Here is a 27,908-nt window from a genome sequence, read left to right on the forward strand (position 1 = left end):
GTGGTGGGAAGGCACCCCAGATTCCAGACCTTCTCAGAGACACCTCTGCTGAGCGCAGAGCTGTCTGAGGTTGGTGTGACCAGTGTGACCCCCTTGGACGGGTAAGAAAAAATACCTCGGAGTCAAGGCTTAATCTTAATTAAAAGGCTAAGAGAGCTATGGGGAAATGGATAAGCAAAGTATAGGGGAAAATTAGGGGTGTTGCTTTCTTTTGGTCAGGGTTGAGAGTAAGGGCAGCCCACGCAAGTACATGCAAGCAACTAAGACACACAAATAAAACAGAAAGGAAAATAAATGGCCTAGTTCAATCCCCAAACCAGGTCACTTGTTGATTCTCACCTGTGATGTGCTCACCTGATCTACAAGCCATATCCACGTCCTTCTCAAAATCGGTCTGAAAGACAGAGAAAACAGAGGACATGGTCAAAAGGAGGTGGTGGGGGAAAGCAAGCCATTTGGAAAATACAAAAACCCACTTTAATTAGTGAGGCAGACACAACCATTGTGAGAAGAGTGGATGAGAGACGTTTTGCTTGGGCATTGAAACATGGCAAACAGACCACTTTTTTCCACCTGTGGCTTTTGAACCTCAGGCAGTGGTAAAGGTGTAACATTTTTTTTCAACTGGATTCATCTGCTCATCCATAAATTAATTCCTGGGCTGCCAGATTAAACTACCTCTCTGGAACATGTTTATGCACACTACTAAAAAACAGGGGAGAAGTTCCTGGCCCAATCTGCCTTGGATATATCACCCCACACTTAGTCAAAGTGGATTCACCTTCACCCATTGAAAAGATCTGGGGATGCCACTGAGAACACTCCATACCCACTGGGCTTTCTTGTGATCTATCCCCAAGCCACATGAAGTGGAAACAAGTCTCTTCTTCTGAAACACTTAGCATATAAAATCAATGGTCCCTGCAGGCACAAAGGCTGAATAACTTTTTCAAGTGGTCTGTACAGCCAAATGAAACTCCTTTCTTCTCCCAGTATGAGTTAATCCCTTTTTCTAAAGCCTTTAGCAGATAACATTTCAAAGAACTGGATACACTGAGTCACAGTGGGCCATGAGTTTTCATGGAGTAACGGAAAGGCCGCACACTAGCAAAAGGTAGAAGAGTTCACTGATTATTTCTAGCATCCTTTCAGAAAGAAGACACTTAATGTAATTGTAGTAATGTGATTAAATGCATTCCAATTTAATACTAAGAAAAATGTGAAAAAAAGGCTCCATCCCCCTCGGATAAACACTTTAATATCAGCAGGTTAAGACCCAAGAGTTTTTGAAGAGCTGGTTGAAGAATTATCTCAACCTTCTTGATGTTAATTTCTTAGTAAATTATTTAAATATAAAATCATTTTGAAAAGAGTAGAAAAGAAATAAGACTGAACTAATGTTTAAATGGGCAAGGGGGGTGACACAGAAAAATATAATCTCTTTTTCATGATAGGAATCCCAGAAAAATGTAACCAAACAGCCTGTACTAGTTCTACTGATAAATAAATAAAAGATAGGTTTATATTTAATAACAGTCAACAAGATTTTGTTGAAAACAGTTCTACTCAGCTAAGCTTCTTTTCGCTCATTGGGCAGATTTGGAGATTACTGGAAAAGGTAACGGCAAAAATGCCATCCTGCAAAGCTTTTGATTTCTTTGGTTATTTTACAACTCAGTCACTATAAAATAACATTGTACCTCTCTAAAAATATCAGTGAGGAGTCATCATTCATGTTTAGATTCTGGAGCTTTTTGTGCCTGAATGTGAAGAAACTGATTGTAAGTTCTCTACTTCTCAACACATCCATCAACAGTGCAGAAGTAAATGTAATCTCATTGCTAAAAAACTTGTAGCTGACACAGAATTTTCAAGGTCGTTGATAATGAATGAAAACAGACAGTTATACAGAGACAAAAATCTGAAACTTCAGAATATAGCGCTCGGGATGGTGACAATAGAATAACAAATATAGCATCCACATTTTTAAAGGATGGTGAGAGTCTGAAGGGCATGTGGAAAAGGGTTATATAAATAATTTGAAAGCAAATGTCTTACAGAGGGAGAATAAAAAAGCTCCGTGTGTTAACTTATTGAAGGGAAGATTGAGACTGGATATGATTATGGTGTCTATTATTGAAGGAGCGAAAGTACTAGGCACGCAAGGGGCTTTCTAATTGCACATAAATAGGCATAGCAAGAACCGGTCTGAATATGAGAAGACTACGGATTTAAATTAGAAATGAGGCACCTGCTTTTAACAAACACCTATGAGGTGTGGTAGAATTATACATTTCTTGATGTCTTGACTTAAAGGTTGTGCTGTTTGAAAGGAGGCCTTGTACCCAAGCACAAGACTGGAAAAAAAGCACCGTTGGTTTATGATATAGGTCTAATATTAACTAGACGTTTTTTGGAACTTGTTCAGATCTTGTGATTGTCCTGATGTCCTTACCCCAACCTCAGAAATCAAATGCCTCATATATCATCTACATCATAACACTGAAGCAGATGCAAAACAATTCCCCATAGCTTATTCTTCTACAGCCTTATCTAGACTTTTTGAAAAGGACTTACACAATGGGACCAAGGTTTACAGTGCTTAAACTATATTTCCAGTGAAGCAATATGAACAAGTGTGCTTTTGTGAGAAACTAATCCTTTTGAGACAGCATCTTTATAATAATGACCTAACACACTGTGATTAAAACAGTATTAAACTACTGCCTCCTAGCTTCGGCTAGGACAAGGCAGCATGATGGGGATGAAAAGGTCTGGAAGTCCTGGGAGGTATGTTTTGGCTTTGTATTTTCTGGGAAAGAAAGGATTTCACCAAGATGTCTGCAAAACCTGGTGTGTAAGTTTGAGCCCCTTAATATTACAATGAAAAGAAACCATATTTTCGTGAAAGAGCCTATGCTAAGTGCTACGTTTGTTCAAGCGCAGGTTCAAAGGAAAAAAGAATGATTGCAAAATCTGTGATGGACAAAGACCTTCGTTTATAAGTTATGAGTTAAAAATGCCCATAGCTCCCTTAATAATAGACTAGGTGGTTGTTTTCCCTACCATTAGCTGAGCATGTCCGTTCTGAAATGACCCCCCTGAGTCTCCATTGCCCTCTTCCTGACGATCTACTACTCGGCACTTCACAGCATCCTGGACCTGCAGGAACAAATGTATTTTCAAAAGTCAGGGTCAGAGAGGAATACCGAACCATATTAAATTCTGCTGAAGGAAAAAAAAAAGTCCTTGGTAGATCAAAAGAAAGATGGATCCTACTTTAGTAGCATTCAGGCATTCATTTCAAATAGTTTGTATGATACATATCTCACTAGCAGAGAAACTCAAAGGTTTTACAGGTATCCTGGGTCACTGTGTTGGTCACTTCTAGTTGCTTGATTTATACAGGCAAGAATAAAAATGTCTTTTATTTTGCAGCTTGCAATACATTACAATGGAAGCTATTGCATAAATCATTATTTTGGGGTCTACGATGTCTGATTATGATCTTATATCAACTGTAATATATATCTGATCCAAAACCCACTGAAATCAATGGAAAAAAAATGCCAGTGACTGCAATGGGCGTTAAATGCAGGCTCATATTCATAATGCAATTAGTTGAAGGAGTCTCAGCCACGCCAGTAGTGTAATTCCATTGATTTCATTGGCCCAACATGAGAAATTAATCTATTTTACTTAATTTAAAGGAGCTGTAAGACGATAAAATGAATGTTGAAAAAAAACCCCAAACCTTCCTGTCTGTTATTAACAGTCTATCCACTCAGTAGGATGAAAAGAATAAAAGAAACATAAAAGATTCGTCCTTCTCTTCCGTGATATAATTTACCATCTTAAATCTCCACAGGGAGGCTGGAAAGAATTTACTCAATTTCCTTGCTTGATTATTGCTAGCTTTCCTTTCTAGCTTGAATATCTAGATACTAATGTCAACATACAATCATTCTGTAAATCTCAGTGCAAGTTGCCCCTCTTGAAATCAAACAAATAAATTGTTTTTCTTAATATTCCATTTTTGGAGGTGGGGTGTAAACATTCTGGAAATATTTATTATTCTGGAATAATCCTCCAAATTCCACTCTGCAGTACACTCAGCATGACAACCATTGATTCATCCCTCCTTCCCTCTGACCGATACTGTCACGGTCATTTTTGTGGTCACTGTCTACACAAAGGCAAAAGTTCATAGGATTAGAGGAGCTACCAGCCTGGCTACATATTTTTCAGATGTCTTCTATGGGAAGTATGTTGGTTAGATAAAAGAGAATGGTTCATTCATCTCACCTCCCGCCGTAGGATGCAATGGACCATAACGATGACAAAGCCCTCCAACGAGTCAAAGACAGCAAAAAGGATCTGGAAGAGCGCTGACCGCCGATCTGTGATTGCCAGAACTGCGGACATCCAGGTGAGAGCCAGAAGAGGTAGGACCACGCAGGAGCTCCAAAGGGATGCCCTGTCAAGGGAGAGGAAAAGAGAATTCAGGTCCACTTCAGCCTCACCCACTTCCACGTGGGATGCTAATTCAGCCTCCTGATCCCATGGGGCTTCAGAAGACTTCTTCAGCAAACGTATACTTGTGCTAGACGTCTTCTGAGCCCCTGTCACAGGGAAGCAGGAAGGTGCTTTGCACACTCACACTACCAGAACAGGTGACACACATTTCTACGAGAGGGACTACTTTTCAATGGTGCAGTCATGCATAAAACTTGAGGTGGGGAGGAAGGATGCAGATACCTCACTCCCCCTTTCACACCCTTCCCACTCTATGTTACTAGTCCACAGCGATGGCGGTTCCCAAGGAGGGGAGACAAAATACAATCACTGTAGGTTGCCAAAGGGAAGGGGAACAGTTGCAGCAGAGACTGGTTTGTCACGATGGCTGTCGGTACTTGGGTTACAGACACTTGGACTTCCACAGCACATGGAAGACACCAACACTGGGGACATGTGTCACGGTTTCAAGTGACTAAAACAGAGAAGCATAGAGCTGATGTGGAGACTGATATTTTGCTGTTGCTCCCTTACTCTACAGCTGATGGTCCCTACAACACTACATCAATGAACATCAGGAGAATCGATACCTGACCCAGTTTTTCTGTGAATGGAAAATTTTCTGCTTTCTTGTCTGATCTCCCCAGCTGAATGCTTTGAAAAAAAATACAATTGTTTCTATATTTAGCAATTATTGTAAACAAGTTTAATCTTGGGTGGACATTCTGGGTTAAAATAACTTAAGATTCAAGCCTCTTCTTAATTCACAAGACAGAAAGCTGGACAAAACAGTTTTCTGTAATGCAAGTACTGCCCCATGAACCTCCACTTTATCTATGAATGATGGCTCTAGAAATGGGAAAGCAGCTCTGTTCTCATGGACTATTTAGTCATTCAGCTCTCTGACCAAAAGGGGTCCCAAGCAATTTTAACAGCTTACTAGGGAGATTTTAAGATGTCAGTTATCCTATATATTTGGCAGCACTGGCGCACCAAGAGTACCAGGAGAATTTCTCTGTGGGCTTTTATCTAACAAATAAGAGTAGACCAATGCACAGGCTGAACAACAAGTTGAGCTTCAAGATTTTTCTGCGTAGAAAACCTCAACCTATATACTAACAAACAAATACAGGCAACACAATAAATTACAGGACAGATATCATGACACATGTTTTACAGTACTTACATGGGACTTGCTTACCATTTTCTGATATATGATCAAGATTTTAATAAAGTTTACTTGCTGATTATCCAGGTACCTCTCTCACAGATCTCAGTGAGAGTTTCACCTGAACAAAGCTGGAGCTTGGACACAGGTATGGACATCAGGATGTAACGCCCTGGCTTCAGTTAAGAGTTTTTCAAGGATTGTTACATCAGTTCTGCTGCAATGATCACATACTGAAGTGACAGGTTACTTTTATAGTCATAATGATACTCTGATTGCAAATATTTCTACAACCTGTCCAGACTGAGATGTGTTCCTTAGTGGTATTATTAAGCAATGTAATTTACCTAAGGGAGCATGTAAATGGAATATACTTTTTTTTTTTTTTTAACTCCCCAGTTAAAACAAGCATTATGAGACTTCCATGTAAGGTAAAGGTCATGACATAATCTGATACCTTGTAATTTTATACAAGATGACAAACTGAATGCTATTTAATGTCCAATATGAACTATAATTTCAAAGTATTATTTAAAAAAAAAAAAAAAAAAAAAAAGCAGTAGCCAGACAGCCCTCAGCCAAACAACTCCTAAACAGAAGTTTTGATTCCACTTCTCCCTCGGACCTCTGAAATATGCCTCATTAAACTGAAACCTCTCTTTTCTATCATTTGCAGTGGCGCATTAATAAAACTGGCTAAGCAATAAGTGCAGCGAGAAAAGACAAATGAAAAGATAAGGCTTGCTCCATAACATGCCACTCTAGATGTGTCTTCCATGCAGGTATCAGAAAACACAACACGCCTGATGCATGACTTGATAGATGAAGTCATTTCAGTAGCACCAGCGAAGTCAACAGAGGCTGCTAGAAAAGGTCTGTGCCAGACAACTCAGCTTCCTGGAATTATCTGGTCTATGAGCAAACTCTTAATAAACACATATGTGACATTACCACTACCAATGTGCAAACAAGAAACCTGGCAACCACATCTGAGAATGGATCTGACCTGTAAGTATCGGTCTGAACCAGCTATCTAGATTTTATATCCACTCTTGAAAAGAAATGCAACATTAGACTTTGCATCCAAGATTTAAATGTAGATTTGGGGTTGTAAGGAATGCTGCTGAGGAGGTAAATTGTTTCTCCTTAGCAAATGGTTAGATTTCAATCCACTGGCTTCAAAACCTGCTTAAAAAAATATGTAGACACCCTGCTTTAACAAGGCACTGCTTGAGTCTATTTGCTATCCAGGGCACAGATGCAATGAACCGTAACTACAGTGGGCTCCCTTCAGAGCTCCTGCTGTTGTCACTGGACTCAGTGAGCCCTTCCCAGCCCCTTGCTCTGTGTGTCTCCATATGTGCAAACTATTCAACTTTCTTCTGAGTCGAGACATCCTGAGGGGCTTCACCATTGCTCCCAACAAAAGCAACCTTAAACCATCACTTAAATCTCTGCCCTTCCAACCAGATGATGAAAGCATCACCTGCATTTCCAACTCAGATGATGAAAAGAGTATTATGCCATGTAATTAGCTGAAGTAAATCAGGATTTTCCCAACTGAGTTGTGCTGACTGACACCAGCTAAGAGTATGGCCTTTCTGCTCTCTTTGTGATTCACCTTGCAGGTGCCTTCTCAACAATATTCATGCCTTACAAACGTTATGGAAATGTTGCTTGACACTTAATGCATAATCTTTATTCTCAAGCAGCAGATGGCAACAGGTCATAGGAATGTAACTTACTTTAATTTCACTTTCAGAGTTCTGCTTCGGTTTTGAAATATTAAATTCAAAAAAAGCTCCATTTAAAAAAAAAATCATATCAAGACTGAAATTTTAGAAGAAAACTCAGGGGAAGATAAGTGGGTTTCCTGTAACATTGCCCTTAATTCTACCTGCTGTGAGCTGAATTCTTAGCAGAACTCATATTTCTGCCATCTTTTCATCTGTCCCTTTTTTAGGAGGTACTGAACATTCTTGAAAGGTTCCAGAATAACTTACAGGACCTAAGAAGCTTCATGTTATGGTGCCATGTGATGTGAAATGAAATGATTTGTTATATAATGACATTGTGATTACCTAATGACTCTTCATTATGGATTATCTGCGATCAATGAATCCAGGATTATTTTTTTTTTTTTTTGCTTGAGACAAAGGAATTAGCTGGCAGATCCTCTTATTTGTCCCATACATGACAGCACTCATGATGAGTGACAGCAATATCAAGGGGATATCATTACACTGCATCGTGGAAGCATGATGCTGGTTTATTGTGTGACAACCATGACATGACAACGTTACTCAGCAGTACAGTTGTAGTGTCATGCTGTTCCTCCACACACCACGCTACTGCTACATTGCAGAGGAAGGGCGTTACGTTGGGATATGGCAATGCCACAGCACGGTGCAAACAAATATGGTTACAATGGTGTGCGACAACACGGCCACACGATAACATTGTCCACAGCTTTATCTAGCATGGGAAAGACTTAGCTTTATGAAAGCACATAGCAACCCAGCTCTGGTAACTAGCAGATGATGTCTTTAGGTCAAAATGTCAAAAACTAGCTGTGGTTTTGTTCTGTAGCTAGCTGGCCGCCTTGAGAGTCTTCATCTTTGCAAAAGAAGCAGGATAAACTGATGGAACTTAGAAGATAGCAATGGAAAGAGCAAAAAATGTTTTTGGATACAAAGATCTACATGAAGAAAGATTGAGGCCTGCACCCTGACAACAGGCAAGTTCAGGGGGACACACCACACATGCCTACAAAGACGTAAAGGGCCATTATAAAGAGGTGATCAATTCTTCTCATTACTTAACACTGACAGGGCCGCCAGTACCATAAGCTAAAGAAGCAGCAGAAGGAAAAATGACTTTATAATTCAGAAAGCAGGTCCTGGAGAGGAGCTCTGAAAAGGGAGATGGCAAGGGAGGGCTCCTTACATGCTGCACAGAGTGGTATGAGCTGCTCCACTATTCCTGCATCACAGGAGTTCTGCTACAGGAAAACCACAGTACAAGGATTTACTTTATTCATTCTCTCATGCTTTATTCCTCCTCTAACTTGTATTCCTCCTAAAAGCAAGAGTGCTGCTCCAATTTTAGGGACAGATTCAGAGAAACTCCCTTAACTCAACGCCCATGTAACCAAGATAGGAAATTTGTAATTAGAAAAGGGGGGACACTGTGCGTGCTCTTCCCATGCACAGGCAACACAGAAACGCAAGGTATTATTTCTGTTTTCTCCAAAAGGTGATTCATCTCTCAACTGCTGCAATGTGAACCACAGAACTAGGGGAACAGGAAATCAAATGCCTTTGAATAACACAGGCAGGTCATGAAGTAGCTATGGGCAGACTTCTTGATTATTCACCCCTAACAAGGGAAGCTGTTCTTTGACAGTCCGAGCAAGGACCTGCAGGGTCCAAGTATTATCCCCAGGTAAGGATACAATTTCAAATTCCTTGAACTATGAGAACAACGCTCTCCTGAGGAACAGTCTCCTTCATAAAACCAGCCATGCATGGAAATACTGATTCATATTAGTCCTGGCACTACAATACAGGCAGAAAATTGGACATCTAAGACTTCCTGAAATGACTTTGAGCCAAAAGAAAGAGCAAATCCCTTAGACGGGAGATTTGACTCCAAGCTTCTGACGATGCATGAGAAGGGTCATGAGGACTCCCTGACATTGACTCTTGGGTGGGTTGCTTGCAAGAAGAATACACTGTGCCAGGGCCTTAGACTCGGGCCAGTCTCTTCCCTATGGTCAGAACTTGAGAGTTTGTATTTGTAATGAACTGCCTGGCAGGAATTCCTCCCTTCCTTCCTTCCTTCCTTCCTTCCTTCCTTCCTTCCTTCCTTCCTTCCTTCCTTCCTTCCATCCATCCAATAGCAGTCCCTGGTATCTGCAGTGGATATCCCTGTTCACAGCAAGTACAAAGAAACGGCATGTTCCCAAGATATTTTTTGCCTATCTCAGATAAAAAAATTTCACAGGTAGCAAAGACAAATTAATTATAAGGCAGTATTTCACAGATAGCAATAAAAGAAAGGAAATGTGGGAACAGAGGTCTTCCACTGGCAAAATATGCCCAGCATCTTCTCCAGAACAACCTAGAGGGAAAGGTTTTTTAACCCACACCTGTCAAGTCTAGCTAACCCTTAACATGTCATAGACATCCAAAGCTTTCCTTTTTAGCATTTCCTAGGTCAAGAAATTGCACAATTTCCAGTGTATATTTTTTTTTCATTTCTGTCATGATTACTACCTGCTCTCCCATGAGTGGTTTACCATGTTCTCCCTCAGTTACACATCCCCTTCTCTGACCCTTTCTCTCTTAGTCACAGATATTACCACAAAGAGTTGCTCAAAACTTATAGGATTTCCAAAAGACAAGAAAAATGGACAAAAGGATCTATCCTTTCATTCCATGTTATCCCAGAAACAAGCCTCTGAAGCTGAAGAGGGCAGGAGCAACCCCAGCAGGAACAAGGCAGGAACATCCTTGATGTGCTCTCTACCAAACAACTATGGTTAATTCCAGGTTGGAGAGGAGCCAGGAATTCTCACAGCATCTGATTTATGTTACAAGACTTCAAAACTGAATGGCAAAGCTGGTCCAACATCTGGGATGAAGGCCAGCAGAATGGTGGCAGTGGCATGAAGCATAATCAGGGCTTTGCCTTACTGACCACCTCATTTACAATTGGTTTGGAGGAAGAAAAGCAGAAACAGTTCAGCTGCAGAATGAGTGGACGACAAGGGTAGATGAGGGCTGAGTGAACAAACTCGTGTGTTACTCAGTGGTCCATTTGCAAGGACAAAAGCCTAGGACACTTCAGGACAAACAACAAAACCAGTACTGGAATTTATCATCTAAGGTATTCTATCTGCTGGGAAACAAAAGATATATCCTCTTACATGAGCCCTCCATTCCTATCAAACTATTTAAATTAGAAAAGCAGGATAAGTAGGAGACCTGGATTTCATATCCCTTTTTTTTCTGATTTGAAGATGAATCAGAATACGTGATTTATGACAGAACAATGTAAGACAATATGGGAGAAGGATTTGAGATAGCTTTATTTTTTAAATGAATCTACTGTGAAGAGAAAGCCTCTCCTATTTAACAGTCTAATTTATTAATAGTAAAGCTTCTGCTGGTTTAGCATTCCTCTGCAGTCGCAGGAAACTGAAATGCAGTGACCTGCTAATTCCAGGCTTGTGGTACACGTGTCTGGACCAATGCCATCTCACCATCTCAGCTGGGCGCTGTTGCAAAAGGTAAGTAAACTTCAACAGCGAAAAATAAATGAGATTTTGTTTAGTTTTTTGCATCTCATAGAGACTGACAGCTCTTAATAGAGGTGATTGCATGTTCTCTTTTTCTAACAACAATTGGTTGCTTTTCAGAAATGTACATTTTTCCCTAAACTCTTTTGGATTTTATACAAGTGCCTCAGTTTTCAGAAAAAAAAAAAAAAAAAAAAAAAAGGAAAAAACCTTGTGTTTTGATTTTATTTTCTATTTCTACATTTTGAGATTTGGCACTCAGCTGTTTATTTTTGTTTGGATTAATTAAAGGTAGGAGTTTTCAAATTGCAGATATCTAGATCTGAGACTGTTTCTTTCACACATTTTACATATATTACTTTAGACATCAAAACCAAAATACAGCATCACTTGGAAATGATGTAGGTAATAAAATTTCAAAAAGGGAAGGAAGGAAGAAAGGCAAGCCTTCCCTCATTGCTCTTCCTCCTACCTTAACCTTTGGGAAAAAAAGCCAACTATATAAATAGCAACAATTGCTCTAGCAGAACAAAGCAATGGCATTTTAATAATTTTTTTATTTCTTACTAATTCCAGCGGCATCTAAGAAGAGATTTAACAGCATTTGACTTTTGTAACAGAGCTATGAAATGCTTTAAGATTTTGAGAACTAATTCCAAGTGCTTTTAGGGGTCCAAAAGAGGTAGTCGACACTTATCAAATCAGAACTGCAGCCCCATGAGGTATTAAACTTAACTCTAGCTTTTTACAAGAGAAAAAAAACACTTAGAAGTGATTCACCAACTCACTTAAATCATACTCAATGCTCTGCAGCTTCTGGAGTAAAAAACTCAAGGACATGCTTAAGTGTTTGACAAAGCTGGAGTTTGAGGCCCCTGTCTGCCATCAAAATTAATGGGAACCACATCTTTAAGTCTCTAACTCCAAGAACTAAATTAAATGGGGGCATTAACATATACCCAGCTTCCAACAAATGAACAGTCCCTTTGTCTTCCATGGGCTGCTCACATGCTTAAATCTAGGCATGTCATAAAGTGCTTTTCAGGATCCAGCCATTCAGCTTTTGCTCAGGGGATGTTGCAGGAGCCCTACACTACTCATGGCCCACAGAATGAGGTCAGGGAAAGTTGGGGATGTGGGGAGGTGGGCAGGGACATGGGGAGAGAAAACAAACAAGGGCTGGTGAGTGCAGGGAAATGAGAGAGGGAAATAAAATAAATTAAAAATAAAAGAAAGTGGAAAGAAAGAAAGAAAAGAAGTTGAAATTAGAGGAACTAACATGGCGTTACTGGTGGCTGTGGCCGAAACTTCAGCAGAAGAAACTACTCCACACTTGGAACATTTGAGCGTCATGCCGTAAAGGGGCACTGCCATCTGACTGCAATTAAAACCAAAAGACTGAAACAAAACAAAACACTTTGCTTATGAACACAAACGTAGAAAGGAAAGGGAAAGAGAAGCCAAAAGAAAGAAAGAACGAAAGAAAGGAAGAAAGGAGAAAGGGAACCAACCAACCATACCCAGTTTGAAAAGAGAAATGAAAGACAGGCAGGAATAAAACTCTCTCATCTGTACCACTCCAGATGCAGGAAATGGGAAAAATGTACAATTCAGAGACATGTTGGTGCTGCTGGAGAGGGTGGAACTGTGTTGGTGAATGCTTTTCCAGATTCAGGGTATCTCTCTCTGGCACCCACGGAAGAGAAACCAGTACTGCTCTCCCAGTCTCCACCTCCTTCTTTTGGTTTGTTTTTGAGAAATTGCTCTTTTCCCTCCTGGCCTTTTTGCTCCAAAACAAAAAAGGTGGCAGGGTTGTACAGTAGAAGGCAAGAAGTAGGGCTGTGGGGACTGTTTCTGTTTATCTTCTTTCCTAAAGCAGTGCAAGATATAAGTCATATGTTTTCTCCACTGGCCCCTGTGTGCTAATCCTCGCCTCGGTGGGGATTCCCACACGGCAGCTGACGCTACCAGGGGAAAGGCAACTCTGGTTGCTTAATCTGTGATGGAGGACATGCAGATGGGACTGTTTATGTCCTGAAAGTTAACCATGAGCTTGGGTGTTTTGTAAGACCATCAACTTGCCCTGAAGGGAGCTGGACTGGCTGACTACTTTTGAGACATTTCTTCCCACAGATCTTGTTTTGGAGCTGAAAACATCTTTGGGATGAACCCTGAGACTTATTCACATCAGTTGCTCCCACTTTTTCTGGATGGGATCAACCACAGAACCAGGCCATTGTGGGCTGCTGGTATAAGGGGCTGCAGGGATGTGCTAAAGGGCATGTCCTCATGATTTTTAGAAGATGACGTGTGTGAACCCACCTAGCTGACAAGCCAGCTCTTACTCAGGAGCCCAGAAGCCACATTAGCTTGGCATTGGCCCTGTTTCTTCCCAGAATTCACTAGTTTGTGTGCACTCTCTGATTTGCACAGACATCCACATCAAATCTGGCTTAAGAAATGGGCAAGAGTCTGCAAAACATCCTACAGACCTACATGCAATGCCTGATATTAGAGAAGGCATGAACATCACTGCCAAAGGAGAGTAGGTCTGTCATTCTTGGGTGATGGAAGTGCAGCTGGTGGGGGGTGATGTTTGCAGGTATGAAAGGTTGGGGCTTTTACAGCCCTACACTGCCTGGGAGAGAGATTAGGAAACTTGACAGATTGTTTCTTAGCTTTTATAGCTTTGTGTTCAGTCTCACTGCAAAAAGGACATCCCCATGAACACCAACACAGCAATATCAGTAGGCCTAGTGGCCCACTTTCAAGTGGCTATTGATTAGCTCTTTAATTAGCTACAGTGACATAAGCCATTACTCCCTTCCAGAATAATGGCTAAGGTATCCCACAGAAACTTTCAGCCTTCAGACACAGAGAAAATTAACTCCTGTGTCAATAGGTACGTATCTTCCAGGAAGGATGGTGTAAATCCAGTGAGGACAATGGCTGAACCAAAGATAAAGTGGGTCTTGAGAGGCATTAAGTGCACGACCCTTAAAAAAGGACAGCTTATCCCCAGATCTATAAGCCACAAAGAACAGATAAGCAGAGAGACAGAGAGAGGCAGAGATAGGCAGCAAAAAGAAAGTAGACTGATTTGAGGAATTTGATGGAAAACTATACCAGAAAAAACATGAATGACACTGAATCACAAAGAACTGGCCAAAAGACCACTATAACACACAACTGTAACTGTTGTTGGATGTATTTATGCAGAAAGTTTTAAGCAGTAGGCACAGATGTGGATACATTTATATTCTAATTTGTTCTTGTTGGGGGCATGAGGTTGTTAATATATTGAATTTCCGTAGCAAGTTTATATTGGTGCCTGTATGTTTGAAAGGGTAGCTAATGAAATAATCACAGTGAATAATGCATTAATTTAATTTAGCTTTTTCTGCTTCCTAAATATCCACAAACAGCTCACAGACTCATCTGGTGTGTTCACTGGAGCCTGGACTTTGCTACCTTTTATTGAACAGTGCTTTACACCACACACGGCCCAAAGAGCAGGAGCACTGCTTCCAACATGAAACATTCCCAGATGAAGGGCAATCCAGATCTGTTCCTATTTTAATGTAGTTATTATCTTTCCAATTACTTTCTTCTCTATGCACTGACAATCCAGCTCTGTTACACCCCGCCAGGACAGTCGCGCAGAGAATATTTCACGCAAGGTATCGGGGCAAACTTTCTCAAGTCCTCTCTATAATCAACGGAGAGATAAAAGACGTAAAGGTCCTCTAAGGGGCAAGTTGGAACAACTAAACAAGTCTCCTGTCTCTCTCCAGTAGTTACAGAGGAAGCCTAGGGAGATTAAACTCAGCAGGCTAAATTAAGCCTTTGCGAATATACCCTATAGTCTCATTCTTCTTCCCTGGATGCGTGAGCACACAAATGCTTCTGAAATAAACGCTGGCTGAATAAATTTAAAATTCATTTTAAAGGCTCCTGCGACTGACATTAAAACATTTGGTTTTAGTAGCACTCCTGTCAACAGAGCTCAAACACTGTCAGCGTAGCTGACCGCGAACAGAGACCATTCTGCTGGGAGACACTTGTGTGGTTTTCTCCCGTGCCCGGACAGGAGTTGGGGCAGTTGTGTGTGTTTCTCCAGCTCTCCAGGTAATCACACCCAACTCTCAACAGCCTGGTTTTGTGATATATCTATAAAGTCATTGCCATTAGAAACGTTTTCTGACAGATGTGACAACAGTAATCATAGCAATTTCCTCTGCTAAAGTACAGGGCAAAACCTATTGTGTCTCATGTATTATTTCATGGGAACTGTTAGCACTGATTTATTTGTGCCAACCGACCTGCAGTATGTGTGCTGGGCTCCTCTTAGTGTTCAGCAGGTCTTTTTTTTTTCCCTCTCTTTGTTTTTCTTCCCTTTGTTTTTGCTTTTGCAACACTGAACCATACTTCTTGCCTCTGCTAAAGGAAACACGTTTCTTTATACCATCTCCTCAGATCCAAACATCTCCAAGGCCGTTACTCAGTCTGATTATCTTCAGATCTACCTTCCAACACGGTTCCCAAGCCCAGGCCAGAAGCGGCTAGCTAAAGGGAAGGGGCACCAGAGCTCTCAAAAGTGCTTCCGCACTCTCAGCGGGTGCACTTCGAAAGGAGAACAAAATCATTGAGCACAGAGAAGGCTTAAAAGTGCTGCACACACACACACGGACACGAAAGAGGGGGGAAAAAAGAGAAAAGAAAGAAAAAACAAAGAACATCAGAAAAATGACTTTTTTTTTTTTTTGCTTTGTAGGTTTTGTTTTCAGAGTACAGCTATGCATGTGATCAATAACCAGCTGCTATGTATTAAATAAGGTCATTTTTTATGCAATTTAGATTAGAGAGGGAGACACTGAGGGACAGTAACTGCTCTGCTAATCCAGTAAGCCATTTATTGCAGTGCTGACTTTCAAGTGAAATCATCTTGCTACAGACTCTGCCTGCAGTTCAGGTATTTTCTTGAGTTCTCTCTTTGTAAAGAAGGCATCACCCAGAATAAGGCGCCAAGCAATGTTACTTCTTCACAAGTACCTGTCCACTTCTTTAAGGTCACTTCTTTGTGTACCTGTTCAACCCAGCAGCAACCAATACCTCTGATCATCCAAACGCACTTAAGTCCCCTCTTATTATCATGACCATGGCACTGCTCAGGCATCGAGATGCCCCTCTTTGCTGCACCAGGGGACCACACCGCTCAGCCATGACAACCCTGCTGATAAAACGTGAACCTTAACAGGTTCCTGTGTTTCTCCTCTGGCTGGATAAGAGCTTGCTTCTCCCCTCAGTTTTGCTGCCATCGCTCAGTTAAAAACCACTTCCACCAGAACTACTGAATAGTGCAATGACAGGAATATTGAACTTCATTTGTACTTTCTGCCTCTACCCTCTGAGACCCAATTTTAGGGCCCAAGGCTTTTGCAGCACCACAGTGGATAAAGCAGCTTATCCTCTCTGTGAAGCCTAGAGGTGCAGCAAACAAGGCAACAGGTACCCATGCTCTCTCCACTTTTAGAGATAGGGCATATCCTATATCCTCTCCACTAGCCTCCTAAGGCTTTAGGTTCTGCCTGGAGCCATGGTGCAGAGGCACCAGAACACCTCTTGCCCTCCTTGTCTCTTTGCAAACAACTTCTTCCTTCAAGAATACAATCGTTACCCACAGTGATAAATCAAATGTCATTAACGGACAAGTGAGAGCACACAACCCTGTTTTTCCTAGCAGCAGGTAAGGAGATAGTTTCTCTGAGTGCAACAGCAAGCCAAGTAAGGCAGAGGAAAATAACATACTAATATCAGCAGCCAGGCTGACCTGTGCATTTGATTTGACTCAGTGTCAGCATGGCATTTCTGTCCTTTGCTTGGAGCATGGCATAGCTCAGGGACAAAGTCTGAGCTAAGAGGCTAAAGACTCGTTTCTAGAAATGAAGATGAAGGGGGTTTCATCCTGCTTGAGCCAACGACATTGTCAACAGAGTTTGGAAGTAACCCCACAGAGAGCCCTGCATGGTAGCTGCTGCCCCACCAACCCCTAGTGAGACCAGAGTGATAAAAACTGTGGAGTCAGCTCTTCAATTTATACTACAAAGAGAACCATGTAATGCAAGCCCCAGACTTCGGGGATGGAGGTTGGGGTGGTGGTTGTGGAGAAGATAAAGAACCTCAGGTGTCATCTGAAACTTTTCTTGTAGAAGAGGTATCTTTGCTTACCAATCCTCCTCTTTATACATCCATCCATCTACTAATATGTTCACTGCTAGACCTCCAAAGACCTTTTCCTTAAAAGTACCACATACCTTTGCTGTCCCTCGGCCACCTGCCACCCATTAGACATGACTTCTCTGTTACACAGCCCTTGCCATGTGTCACACTCAGCAATGATGAGTCCTCTGATCCAGCTGCTGTCTCTAGATATTAGTGAGAAGAGTCACTTTGCTCTCCCTAGTCTTTGGGAGGATACATCAGCCTGGGTTGAGGCCATTTTAACAAAGAGATGAACTTCTAACCTTCCTCCATAGTAACACAGTGCTGCTTCTTGGATCTTTTGTCTGCTGCACTGAATGACAAGGCAGAGATATTAAACCAACTGGGTTTTGTTCTTTCATTTTGTTTAAATCTGCTTTTGTTTTTCCTTTGCATTGCCAATCTCTCTTTGCCCTCTTTGCCTGGTTATTGATCACAACCCTTGGGTGTTTTTGTTTTTTTTTTTTTATTCTTTACTTAGATGTATTGATAAGGCATACCCTGCCCGTTCCTTCAGTTTCTTATCTGTTATTCCATCTTTGGATACAAGTTTGTTAAAAACCAGAATGCCAATAACCATGTTCACCTGTCGAAAGAGAAACAACACACAATTTTGTTCTCAAGTGGGTCAGGTTAAACTTGGTAGCACAGAAGGAAAAAACCCAACATTTGACAAGCTAAGTCCTTCCCATTTCTCCTGAAGCCACTGAAGCCCATTTCTCCCCTCTCCACCCTGTCCCACCTCCCCAGGCCATGCATCAGTGAGTTCAGGAGAGCAGAATGCAGCTGGCAGCAGATCAGAGAGGTCTCCATGAACCAGGACAGGACTATAAAGTGATCAGATTACTGCACGGCTGTTTGAAGCCCAATGCATGCTTGAGGTCTAGCAAGGCAAACTCCATGCACGAGAACACTTTTTCAGGGTAATACAAATAGAAAGTGGCCAATACAGGGGAAATCAGGGGGTTGACACTGGCTACTTTCAAAAGTGTGTTCTGGAGTCTGTGCTACCAAAGCAGCAGCATTAAGAGGATGGGGTGCTGAGCTGCAGACAGCTTGTCATAGTTCTTGCTCCGTGCTGCTCTCAAAATAAGAGGTGGAGGGGCACTGGAGCAAGTAGAAACATCAGCTACTATGGTGGAATGTCTTGGGAGATACTGCAGATGGCACAACACATAGATTAGCCATCTAGTCATTTCCAAAAGAATCAGTGAGCAGGACAACTGCATGCAGTCCTTGGATCTGCTTTGCTAGGGTGAGAGCATGGATGTCTGCATCAATCGGGTATAAATATTCACACTGAAATACAGGCTGTACAGAGCTGAGGCCTTGCAAAGTGATCCTAAATTCCTCACTGTGCCTTTCTGACTGCATTCACTGCTGCCAGCTGCATCTGTTTTACAAACCTCACCCAAACCTCAGCAACCTCTGAATGTGAACACATTAGTGACACATGAGCACCACCCCTCTTCATGGAGGCACAGCACTGATGGTGGAAAAAAGTGACACTCTCCCGGTTTTGCTGTTAGTGAAACATCTGTTGTTGGTAGAACGATGTGCTAGATGCTGCTTTTGCATGTCGGGCTTGCAAGGAAATATTTAAGGCCGGCCAAATTCAGAGACGTGAAACATCACATGTTAGCTGAGAGCCTTGGTAAGTTTAATAGACCCTTGAGAGATGGTCCTAAGAGACACCTAGTACAACACCTAGTCCAAAGGAAGGGAGATGTCTGCTCACACCCAGCCTCCATCTAATTGCCCAAATCATCCTCAAGAATGAGCAATCTTTCCGACTTTGGATTGCTGGTTTCAACAGGACACGACCCAGCTCACTGATGTGGAGTCCACAGCTGGGAATAAATGGAAGATCTCACAAATAGCAGTTATTTTCTTGTGCATCAGCTGCTGGGTCAGTGGAGTACTTTCCACAGCTGCGAGTCCATTTCTAGAGCTCACCATGGTATTGTTTTAGAGAAACAACACTGGCAAGTCAGACGCAGTAACTCAGCCAAGGATCAGCAGGAAATCAAACCCTAGTTATGTGCTTGGAGAGAGAGAGTCCTTTCAATTCACTGATCCTTCTTCACTGTGCTGGAGGCTGATAAGTGCAAGAGAGACTTTTCTTTAAGGTGCAGCAAGGCAGTAGGAAGGATGAGGTAAAGGTGCGGCAGGCTGGATCGCCACAACACAGTGTGTATCCTCATGCATATATAGCAGGGGAGATGACAAAGTGTAGCTCTCAAGATTGTTTTAATAAATAAAAGCTATTTCATCCAGTACATTGATCATCATGATCAATGTCCTGCTCTGATCCTGGCTCCGTTTCTTTACAAAGTCAGGGATATAACATGAGCGTGCTTCTAAACACAGCCACTCTTAATAACACACAGTGTAGCTTTACTTCCTTATCTCTGGAATGTGCTCCAGAAGCAAAGACACAGGTCTGAGATTCAGCCTTTGAGATAACCAGTACCTGCTGACTGATGACTCTGTCCTGACTTGACCATGCCATGAGCCTCTCCCTGCAGTAACCCACTGCCTTCAACCTGAACACAATTATCACCAGGCTGCTTCACCTGAGCTAGGTGAGTAAAACTGCTTGCAACAGCTCTGCATTTCAGGTTGCAAGGATTTTTAAGACTGTTAGTGGACTGATTGCAAGTTGCAAATATTGCTGACACTTCAGGTCAACCACCTTGAGAATATTATTTTCAGTAAAGATATTCTCCAATCCAAAGGCCTTTTTCCAATGTGGAGAGTGTAGAGGAAGAAGGGTACTACAGGTAACAGAAAAATCATGTTGACAGGAGAACTGCAGTACAGAGATGCTCGAACGGCTTAGGAGGAGTGACCACAAGTCTAGTTTGGCCAGGGCTAAGACAGAGGTTACAAGCGCAGCTGCAGCCAAGTCAACTATGTGCAAAGTCACTTGGGTATCTATATATCATGGTCATCAGAGGTTTGGATGAGAAGAGCTCAGGCACAGAGCCAAGTTCCACGTTGCTCTGTGCACCTCTGCACAACAGCAGCTGTATTGTGTCTGGAGCAAATCTGTCCTGAGAGCATCACAGCTGCATATCCCCTGTAGAGCCCTGCAAGAGCCTGACTGTCCTCATGCTGAGCCAGGTGGACTGTCCCTCCACTGCTGACGTGGTCAACCTGAAATCAGGACAATGTACCAGTCCTGTGGACAGGGCAGGCTTGAGAACTGTGTGTTCAACTTCTGGGTCTGCTAAAAGTCACAGTGTGACTTATTGAATTTATCTGTTTCCCAGGTTCCCATTTATAAAAAGGCTTTCAATTCTGCTTCTTCTCCTTTCCCAAGCTCCTCAGTATACGTACCAACAACTCGGGCAGCATTCACTTCTCACTTTAGCCAGAAATGAGTCAGGTAGTCTAAACTAGGTGTGCAGGCTCTCTCTCTAGGTACTGAATAGAGACAGACACCCCCAGAAATGATTCAGTACTTCCTAAGATCAGCTGTATGAACTGTTTTGCAGGTGTTGACCTCTCCGTAAGGATATCTCCATTTCCAGCTTCGATGGTGAGTGAAAACTGAGATGCCAAATGGAAGCAGGCTCATGTGTTTTCCTCACACTTTAAAAATGCTATGGAAAGCTGAAGGATTACTTCCCTTGTTGTTGGCACAACAAAAGCAAGATGGCTTGAGGCAGCAGATTGACTCCCCACCGAAGCTCCCTCCCTCCTAATCACTGCTGTCTATTGAGCATTCAAGCCACTGAGCCAGAGCTATTGGCTGTCGTGTTGTTGGGGCAAAGACCTAGTTTATCTGAAATCACTACGCCACTTAATGCTCCTGTCAATTATCCTGGCTATAAAGAAGACCCTGACCCCCATCAGCTACATTACTGAGAGGGAAATCCAACTATCACGTGCCTACAGAGATCTAATGACTGGCTGGCATGAACATCTGCTTATCCCCACTCTTTGATGACTGCTATCTGAAGGCTCAACTATGTGCTGCAGCCCTACACTAAAGAAAGACCCTAACTGATACAAGCTTTACTTTATTATAGAGGAGGGGCAACTGCTGGCTTGTCTCTGTCATCGTGATGAAACGATGGCACCAAGGTGGTTTGATGTGCAATGACAGCAGTGAGAATAGAGGCAGCAAGAGCTTTTGTGTAGTTATTCTTCTGTAAGTGTGTTCCTGCTGTGGGGCAGTTAACCCTCCAGGCACTGCATGAAACATAAGCTTGATCTGAAAAAGAAATTGTGAGTGTCAACCCCACATTCCTGTGGGACCCTCCAGGGCACTTGAGCCTTAGAGCACATACAGCTCCTCCACTGGATAAAACACTGGGCTGGAGAGAAACTGCAGACTGTCGCTTACATGTGGGGGCTCAAATGTGGCATTAAACCCATCTGAAATTGCTGCAGGAGGGATTTCCTAGAGGACCAGCAGTTCTCAAATTCTTTGAATCCTGACAGTCAAGATTTCTCACGGCCAGTGAGGTTTCAACAGCAGGGAAGCTTGATGAAAGGTATGTAATCTCTTGAGTGACACCTTCAACTCAAGAAATAACTGGCCAGAACTGGCTTTGGTGCTGGGTTGGAGCCACGGGTGAGGGGACAGTAGAACAGACTCCCGGGATGCATGAGCTGGTGAGACAGAATTTAGGATTGTTCACTTTAACCATGCCATCTCTTTGATCTAGAAGCAAACATGACATTTTTAGGGTCAGAAAGGACCCTCTTGGCACTGATTTGAGGACCTCCATTTCACCTGCAAACGAGGAAGCTGCTCACATGCACTATTTGGGACAGGCCAGACAAATGCTGGCTAGTGGAGGCACAGCCTGGTCTGAAAGCAACCAGTAGCAGCAGTTTCTGAAGGAGTTAATGTCAGAGTTTTCCACCATCATCCTGCACTTCCATCCAAACAGGGAAAAAGCAAGGTACAGTATCAATCACATGTCTAGGGGACTCCAGAGAGGACAGAGGTAGAAGGCTGAGAGCTGAGGTGTATTATATTTCAGAATCAAACCCATCCCAGATTCCTGGATTCTAACACTTTGCTCTTTATTCCTGAAGGACAAAGCTATTCAAAACATGAGTGGAAATAAAGAGGGGCATTCTTGGGTTGAAAGATCAAGAAAAGTGCTATAAGATAGAAAAAGCTTTCAGCCAAGCTTAAATACCAAAACGACGGCAGCCGCTGGTCCCACGAAGGCATACAGAAGACCTCCTTCTAACGACAGCCAGCAGCTGGAAAATGAAGAGAGAAAAGAGTTACCCAGTGGCTACCATCACTGACAGGCGCATGTTTGCTTCTTCTCTTGCCTGCAAAGTTCCTCTTGGGAGGTGATATCCGGTGGCAAAAAAAGTCTCAGACTTTACAGCAAGCAAATTTTGCTTCCTATTTCTCCTGAACTTGCTTAAAGGCTCATTTGCCTGGGGGTCTGCCTGCAGAATGGCATTTGATTTTTGACAGAGGAATACATGCAAAATGAATGATAGTGCTCTGCTTCGGACCAGGTTGCTGAAGCAGTTGCATCAGTTTGCTGGCAAGATGATGCTCTTGTCCTACTCACTTACGCAAAAGAGTAGAAACAGTGGAAATTTGCCTCACTCTTTTGCTAACCACTATGCCTGCCGGGGGCTCAGGCCCAGGAGTTCAGCACATTTCTTTTCCTGGATGCTCCCTTTGAGCTTGCTGCCATGGGGAAATTTTACAACACAGCAACGAGGTGGGAATTCAGGAAACTCTTTAACTGGATCCCCTTAAGGAATGAGATGAACACTGTTCCTTCTCTCTCACACCACTTAACCTGAGAAGAACTTCTCCTTCTCCACTGACCACATGTGGAATTTAGGCTCCTAAACTGCCTGATGCCTACACAAACTGAGGGGGCTCTTCTGACCAAGGGCTGATGTCTGTCCTGTTGGTGCCTACCACAGAGCCAGTCATTCCTGGTTCCAGTAAAAAGAGTCCAGGATGAGGCAACTACATTCAGTCAGATGAATCTCATCCTGAACTCTACTGACTGCCTCAACCAGATCTTCGTCATCCAAGTAAGCAGTTCACCTAACCTGGATGGAGACATCACTGGGGAGATGAATCCCATCTCTCATGTAAACAGTATGAATATGCTCCAGGTGTCCCCACATAGCTCCTAGTTCACTGTACATTCACATAAAGATCCCACAGAGCACTGACATCCCCATATTGACAAACTTGGTGTAAAAAAGCAAACAAAGAGAGGCAGGAGAAATCTTACCCTGTTCCCACCCTCAGAGCTGGTGTCTGGATAGCCAACAGGGATTTTTAGGTTTGACTGTAAAGTCAGGAAGGAAACACTTTTTCACTGTGAGAGTGATCAAGCACTGGCAAAGGATGAGCAGAGGGGTTGTGAAGTCTCCATCCTTGGAAACATTCAAAAGCATGATTCTGGGCAGCCACTTCTAGGTGACCCTGCTTGAGCAGCTGGGGGGTTGAACCACACGGCCTCCAGAGATCCCACCTCAACCAGTCTGTGACTCTGTGACAGTCGTGAACAGTCACAGCAGCAGAGGAGCTGAAATTTCCATTTTGTGGGGGATCCAGCAATTCAGAGCATGGACACATAAACTAGGTACTTCAGGGCAAGAGAGGATGCAAATTTACACTGTGTCAGCAATCCCACAGAAAGTTTGCATGCTTTGACATGGCAGTACCCTGGAGAAAATGTGTGATGAAGTAATCCTGTTTCAGCAGGAAACTACCGTGCCTTTACCACAGGATAAGAGCAGGCAACCACAATGGAGCGAGGACTTTCTCAAAGCTCTTAACCCAGCTAACCCTGCAGAAATTCCGTTACGTGCCTGTACTCTCAGCAATATGGTTTCATTCTGCATCAGAAGCAAACTGATGCTGCCTTTCAGAGTCTCCCAGGAAACAAAGCCTTCTTGGAAATATTTCAATTTTGTTGATCAGCCTCATATGCTTTTGTATCAATTCTGACCCGCAAAAAATGTTATTTTTTTCACCTCAGAACATTTGGGAAAAGAAAAAAAATTTACTTCAAATTGAAAGCAGGACATTCTATGTTTCTCGGAAGCCTGCATCTTGTTTATTTCTAATTTAAACCTGTAATGTGTTAATTTAATCAGTTCTGATTTCTTCCTGATAACAAGTTGCTCTGTCACAAACCGTCTGAGCAGCTGTAATAATAAAATGAATAATCATCTGGGGAGGGAGGGAATAAGAATTAAGCTTTGGAAGGCTCTAATAACTGCAAGGAGAGGGCAGGGGGAGCCAGGAGGACTTCCAAATCCCAGTCCTTGTCCAGATATTTTTCTCCAATGCTTCATCCTAATTTTGAGACCATTTTTCCCAGGGTCTCTTCCAACCAACAGCTGAGCCAAAGAAAGGAGCTGACAGTCCTGCACTCCAATTAGTGATGAGAACTTGGTGCAACAAAGGCTCTCGTTCATGTCAGGTCCCTGGCAGCCCCTCTTCCCCTCTGAGCATCAGGCTTTCTGAAGGCAAGTTCACACATCACCAAGCACTGGTCCTTATCCCTTCTGACTGCCTGACCTCCCTGCCACAGAGCTTAATCGAAGCATTTCCAAGGCTGTCAGAGGTGGTGGCTGACAGCAAGGGAAGGGAAAGGGTGAAGTGATATCCAAGAAGGTGAACCAACAGCAAACTCCAGCAATACATTAGTGGAGATGCTTTTAGCCTTGTGCCTACAAGGCACAGAAATATTTGCATTTTGCTGAGAGGTTCCCCAGTACTTGCCAAGGGATCTCTTCACAGATCTCTTAAATAAAATTACCACTGGAAGGGAGTAAGTGAATGGTTTAACAATGCTCAGCAGCTCCAGACTACTATTTCTAAGCAGTGCTTCCCTGACTGACAGCAGCCCTTGTGTTCAACGCGGAAGACCTCTTTGCAAAACATCTGATCCTTTTGTGAATCTGCCACAGCAAAGACGTGAGATGGATGGCTTTTCTCTTGGTCCTGTGAAGAGCTGACTTCCAGCAAGACCTTCTTGACTACACCGTACAGCCCTGCCAGCAACAGGTCTCACCTCGATCGTGTGCAAAATTAAGCAGCTACAATGCAACAGCCAACATATTTGTATAGCTAAGGCTACAGCTGGGAATCGGGACTGTTCCAACAGTGTTAATTTATAGATTAATATAGAAGCCGCTGAGATATCTGTGGGTGACAGAAGCCCTGATGCAGTGACACACAAGGACCCCTGGAAATTTGCTGTGTCCTGGCACTGCTCTCAGAAAACTTTGTAGGGTCTCTTATGGGGAAGGATATGAGTTCCCAGCTACAAGTAGCACAACCTCAATTACTTAGTTCAAGCTTTAGGAGGCAGTTTGTCAAGCTTTAGAGGTCCGGAGTCAGTCCCTGGAGTACCAGCTAAAAGGAGAGTTATTACACAGGCATTCAGACTAAGACAAGGAGGTGAGCAGTGGTGGGTCCTCTAGACCTCCATTATCTCTTTGAGACTGGAAGTACAGCCTCTATCCTACCCCTGCAACTCTTCAAACAACAGCAAAATCTCCTTTCAAATGCTGTTCAGATAAGAAAAAGGGAAAATCCCCTTGTGTCCTTCTCCCCTCATTGTAGATGGAGAGTTCATAGAAGAAGCATCTTGATCAATAAAGGCCTCGGAGTGAATGGCTGCTGGGGAATCGCCACTCAGAAAACAACAGAGACACAGTCCAAATCCTGCAGTACGTATTCAATATTTAATTTGAACCTCTCTCTCCCTTCTCATCTTACCATTCGGTGGTCCAGTCTGGCCAGCTCAAGGGTAAATATTAAATATTATCTACAACCTTCCCACACTTAGCACTGCCTCTGATCAATGTGCATTACAGCTTGGAGACATGGCCAACCCTTCAACTGCTACCACGTCTTGACGGGACAAGCCTCCATACTGCTGCTCAGTTGTGTTTTTATAATTTCAGAATAGCTTCATCCCACATACAAAAAAAAAGACAGGACAAAGCTGGGTGAAATCTTCCTCAGGGCCCAGGTAGACCACTCTGTTGGAGGTTCCACCCTTGATGTGCTCCACTGCAGTTGGCCACCTTGGCATACTCTGCAGATGAACAGTTTCAGTCATTGTGACACAGATTGTCCCTTCGACCACCTTTGCCCTGGGAGTCTGTAACACCAAGATTACTGCTGCAATGCCTTCAACAGCTGCAGCTGTCCCAAAAATGCTCTCATGACCAGGCCCCGTAGATGGATGTCAGGGGTTTTTTTACCACTGTGAGTGGGATGAGAAAAAAACCTGATGTTGAGTGTCAAATCCTGTGCTCAGCTAAGTATCAGAGCTCTGCTTTGCTTTGTCTTAATGCCCATCTCCACAAGAAAACCAACGGGTGCTAATGCACTGCTCTTAGGTTCTAGAAATTGCAGAGTTGGAAGAAGCTTTGAAAGACACTGTGAAGTCCCTTGTGGTTTATCATGCCAGCTCTTGTCCCCTGCTTCACAGGCAGGGATGTGTTGTGGCTAATGTCTTTTCTTCCTTCTGCAAGATGGAAACATCGTGCCTTGAAAGTCTGCCACTGCCCATTTGAAATGCCCTGTGCATGCCCTGTACTAGCTAGAGACAAAGCTAAAATACCTCCTGAGCTCTAGCTCCAAGGTTTGCAACTACCTCATATTTCTGCAATGGTCAGAAACCAACAAACATTCTGGGACAAGCTTTGATCCAGGCCTGTATTCTGTTTATAAGCCTTTAGCATTGGAAAGTGTTAAATCTAGGTCTGAACAACCTCAAGTTTTGGAGTTCAGCTCTGAAATTACTGCTATGTAAGGTTGACTTTGCTCTAGAGCAGAGGTGAAACCAAGAGCCTACACACACATAAATGTAAGAGAGCTTTTATGCCTTTCGAGCAGGATAACAGAAATAAGTGTGAATGCACTGCAGTCTGTTGGTGCACCCTGCCTAGCTTGGTCCACATGAATATTTGTTTCCTGTTTTGAAATGCACCAATGTGCAAATATGACTCTCGTTACAGCGATGCTCAGCACCATTTTACGCTCAGCACCATGGCTCATGGACCCACCATGCCATCCACTTGGCAGCAATGTGCACCACACTTCCCCTCCTTGCATGGAGACAGGACAGGGAGTGCTTAACCAGCACCCATGGGACATCCACACTGCTTGGGGCAGAGATGTTGGAGTGAGTGTGTGACCGCAAGTCAGCTCTGTTTAGCTCTGGCTTTTGGTAAAGCCAACATCAGGAATTACAACGAGATGGCAGTGCTGGGAATGTCTGATGGGCTCTCCATGGTTGAGAGGAACTGTTGCTCCTCTCATGACTTTGCTGGGACATACCAGCTTTACCATATGCTGGGCTGCAGCATGGAAGGGAGATGAAAGGAGGACCAAACTGGACTTCCTCCTGACAGAGGAGCTAGGAAACGGTGTCACTTGGGCTGCAGCTCCTTCTGGGATCACAGGATCCTCTGCCATCTCCCAGGCAGGCAGCCAGCCTGACAGGCAGGGAGTCAGGCAGCATCCAGCCCTTGGATGCAGGGAGCAACAGTCTTCAGGGCTGAAAGGAGTCAGAGGATTAGCAGCAAAAGGAAGAGAGTTAGTGTGGTTACACATCCCCTGGGAATGATGGAAAGTCAACACGGCCTGTTGGCCGCCTCGTTGGTGTGCCAATCTGACAGCAA

The 27,908-nt window shown here is 43.1% G+C and overlaps 1 protein-coding gene across 5 annotated transcripts in view; it reads right to left on the minus strand.

Moving 5' to 3' along the window:
- The window catches only part of ADGRB1 (adhesion G protein-coupled receptor B1), a 283,954-nt gene that overhangs the window by 21,746 nt on the left and 234,300 nt on the right, over positions 1-27,908 (minus strand). For 2 of the 5 annotated variants that reach the window (XM_074830046.1, XM_074830294.1), the window contains exons 23-28: positions 22,409-22,475; positions 17,747-17,832; positions 12,265-12,363; positions 4,306-4,477; positions 3,067-3,162; positions 355-394 (exon numbers count right to left, since the gene is read on the minus strand). In XM_074830046.1, the coding sequence (XP_074686147.1) occupies positions 355-394; positions 3,067-3,162; positions 4,306-4,477; positions 12,265-12,363; positions 17,747-17,832; positions 22,409-22,475 (560 nt within the window). Of the gene's footprint in view, positions 1-339; positions 395-3,066; positions 3,163-4,305; positions 4,478-12,264; positions 12,364-17,746; positions 17,833-22,408; positions 22,476-27,908 lie in introns of all 5 variants that reach the window. The other 3 variants (XM_074829989.1, XM_074830207.1, XM_074830119.1) reach the window with 3 other exon arrangements.

The sequence above is a fragment of the Strix aluco genome, chromosome 1, assembly GCF_031877795.1.
Source record: "Strix aluco isolate bStrAlu1 chromosome 1, bStrAlu1.hap1, whole genome shotgun sequence".
Taxonomy (NCBI): Eukaryota; Metazoa; Chordata; class Aves; order Strigiformes; family Strigidae; genus Strix; species Strix aluco.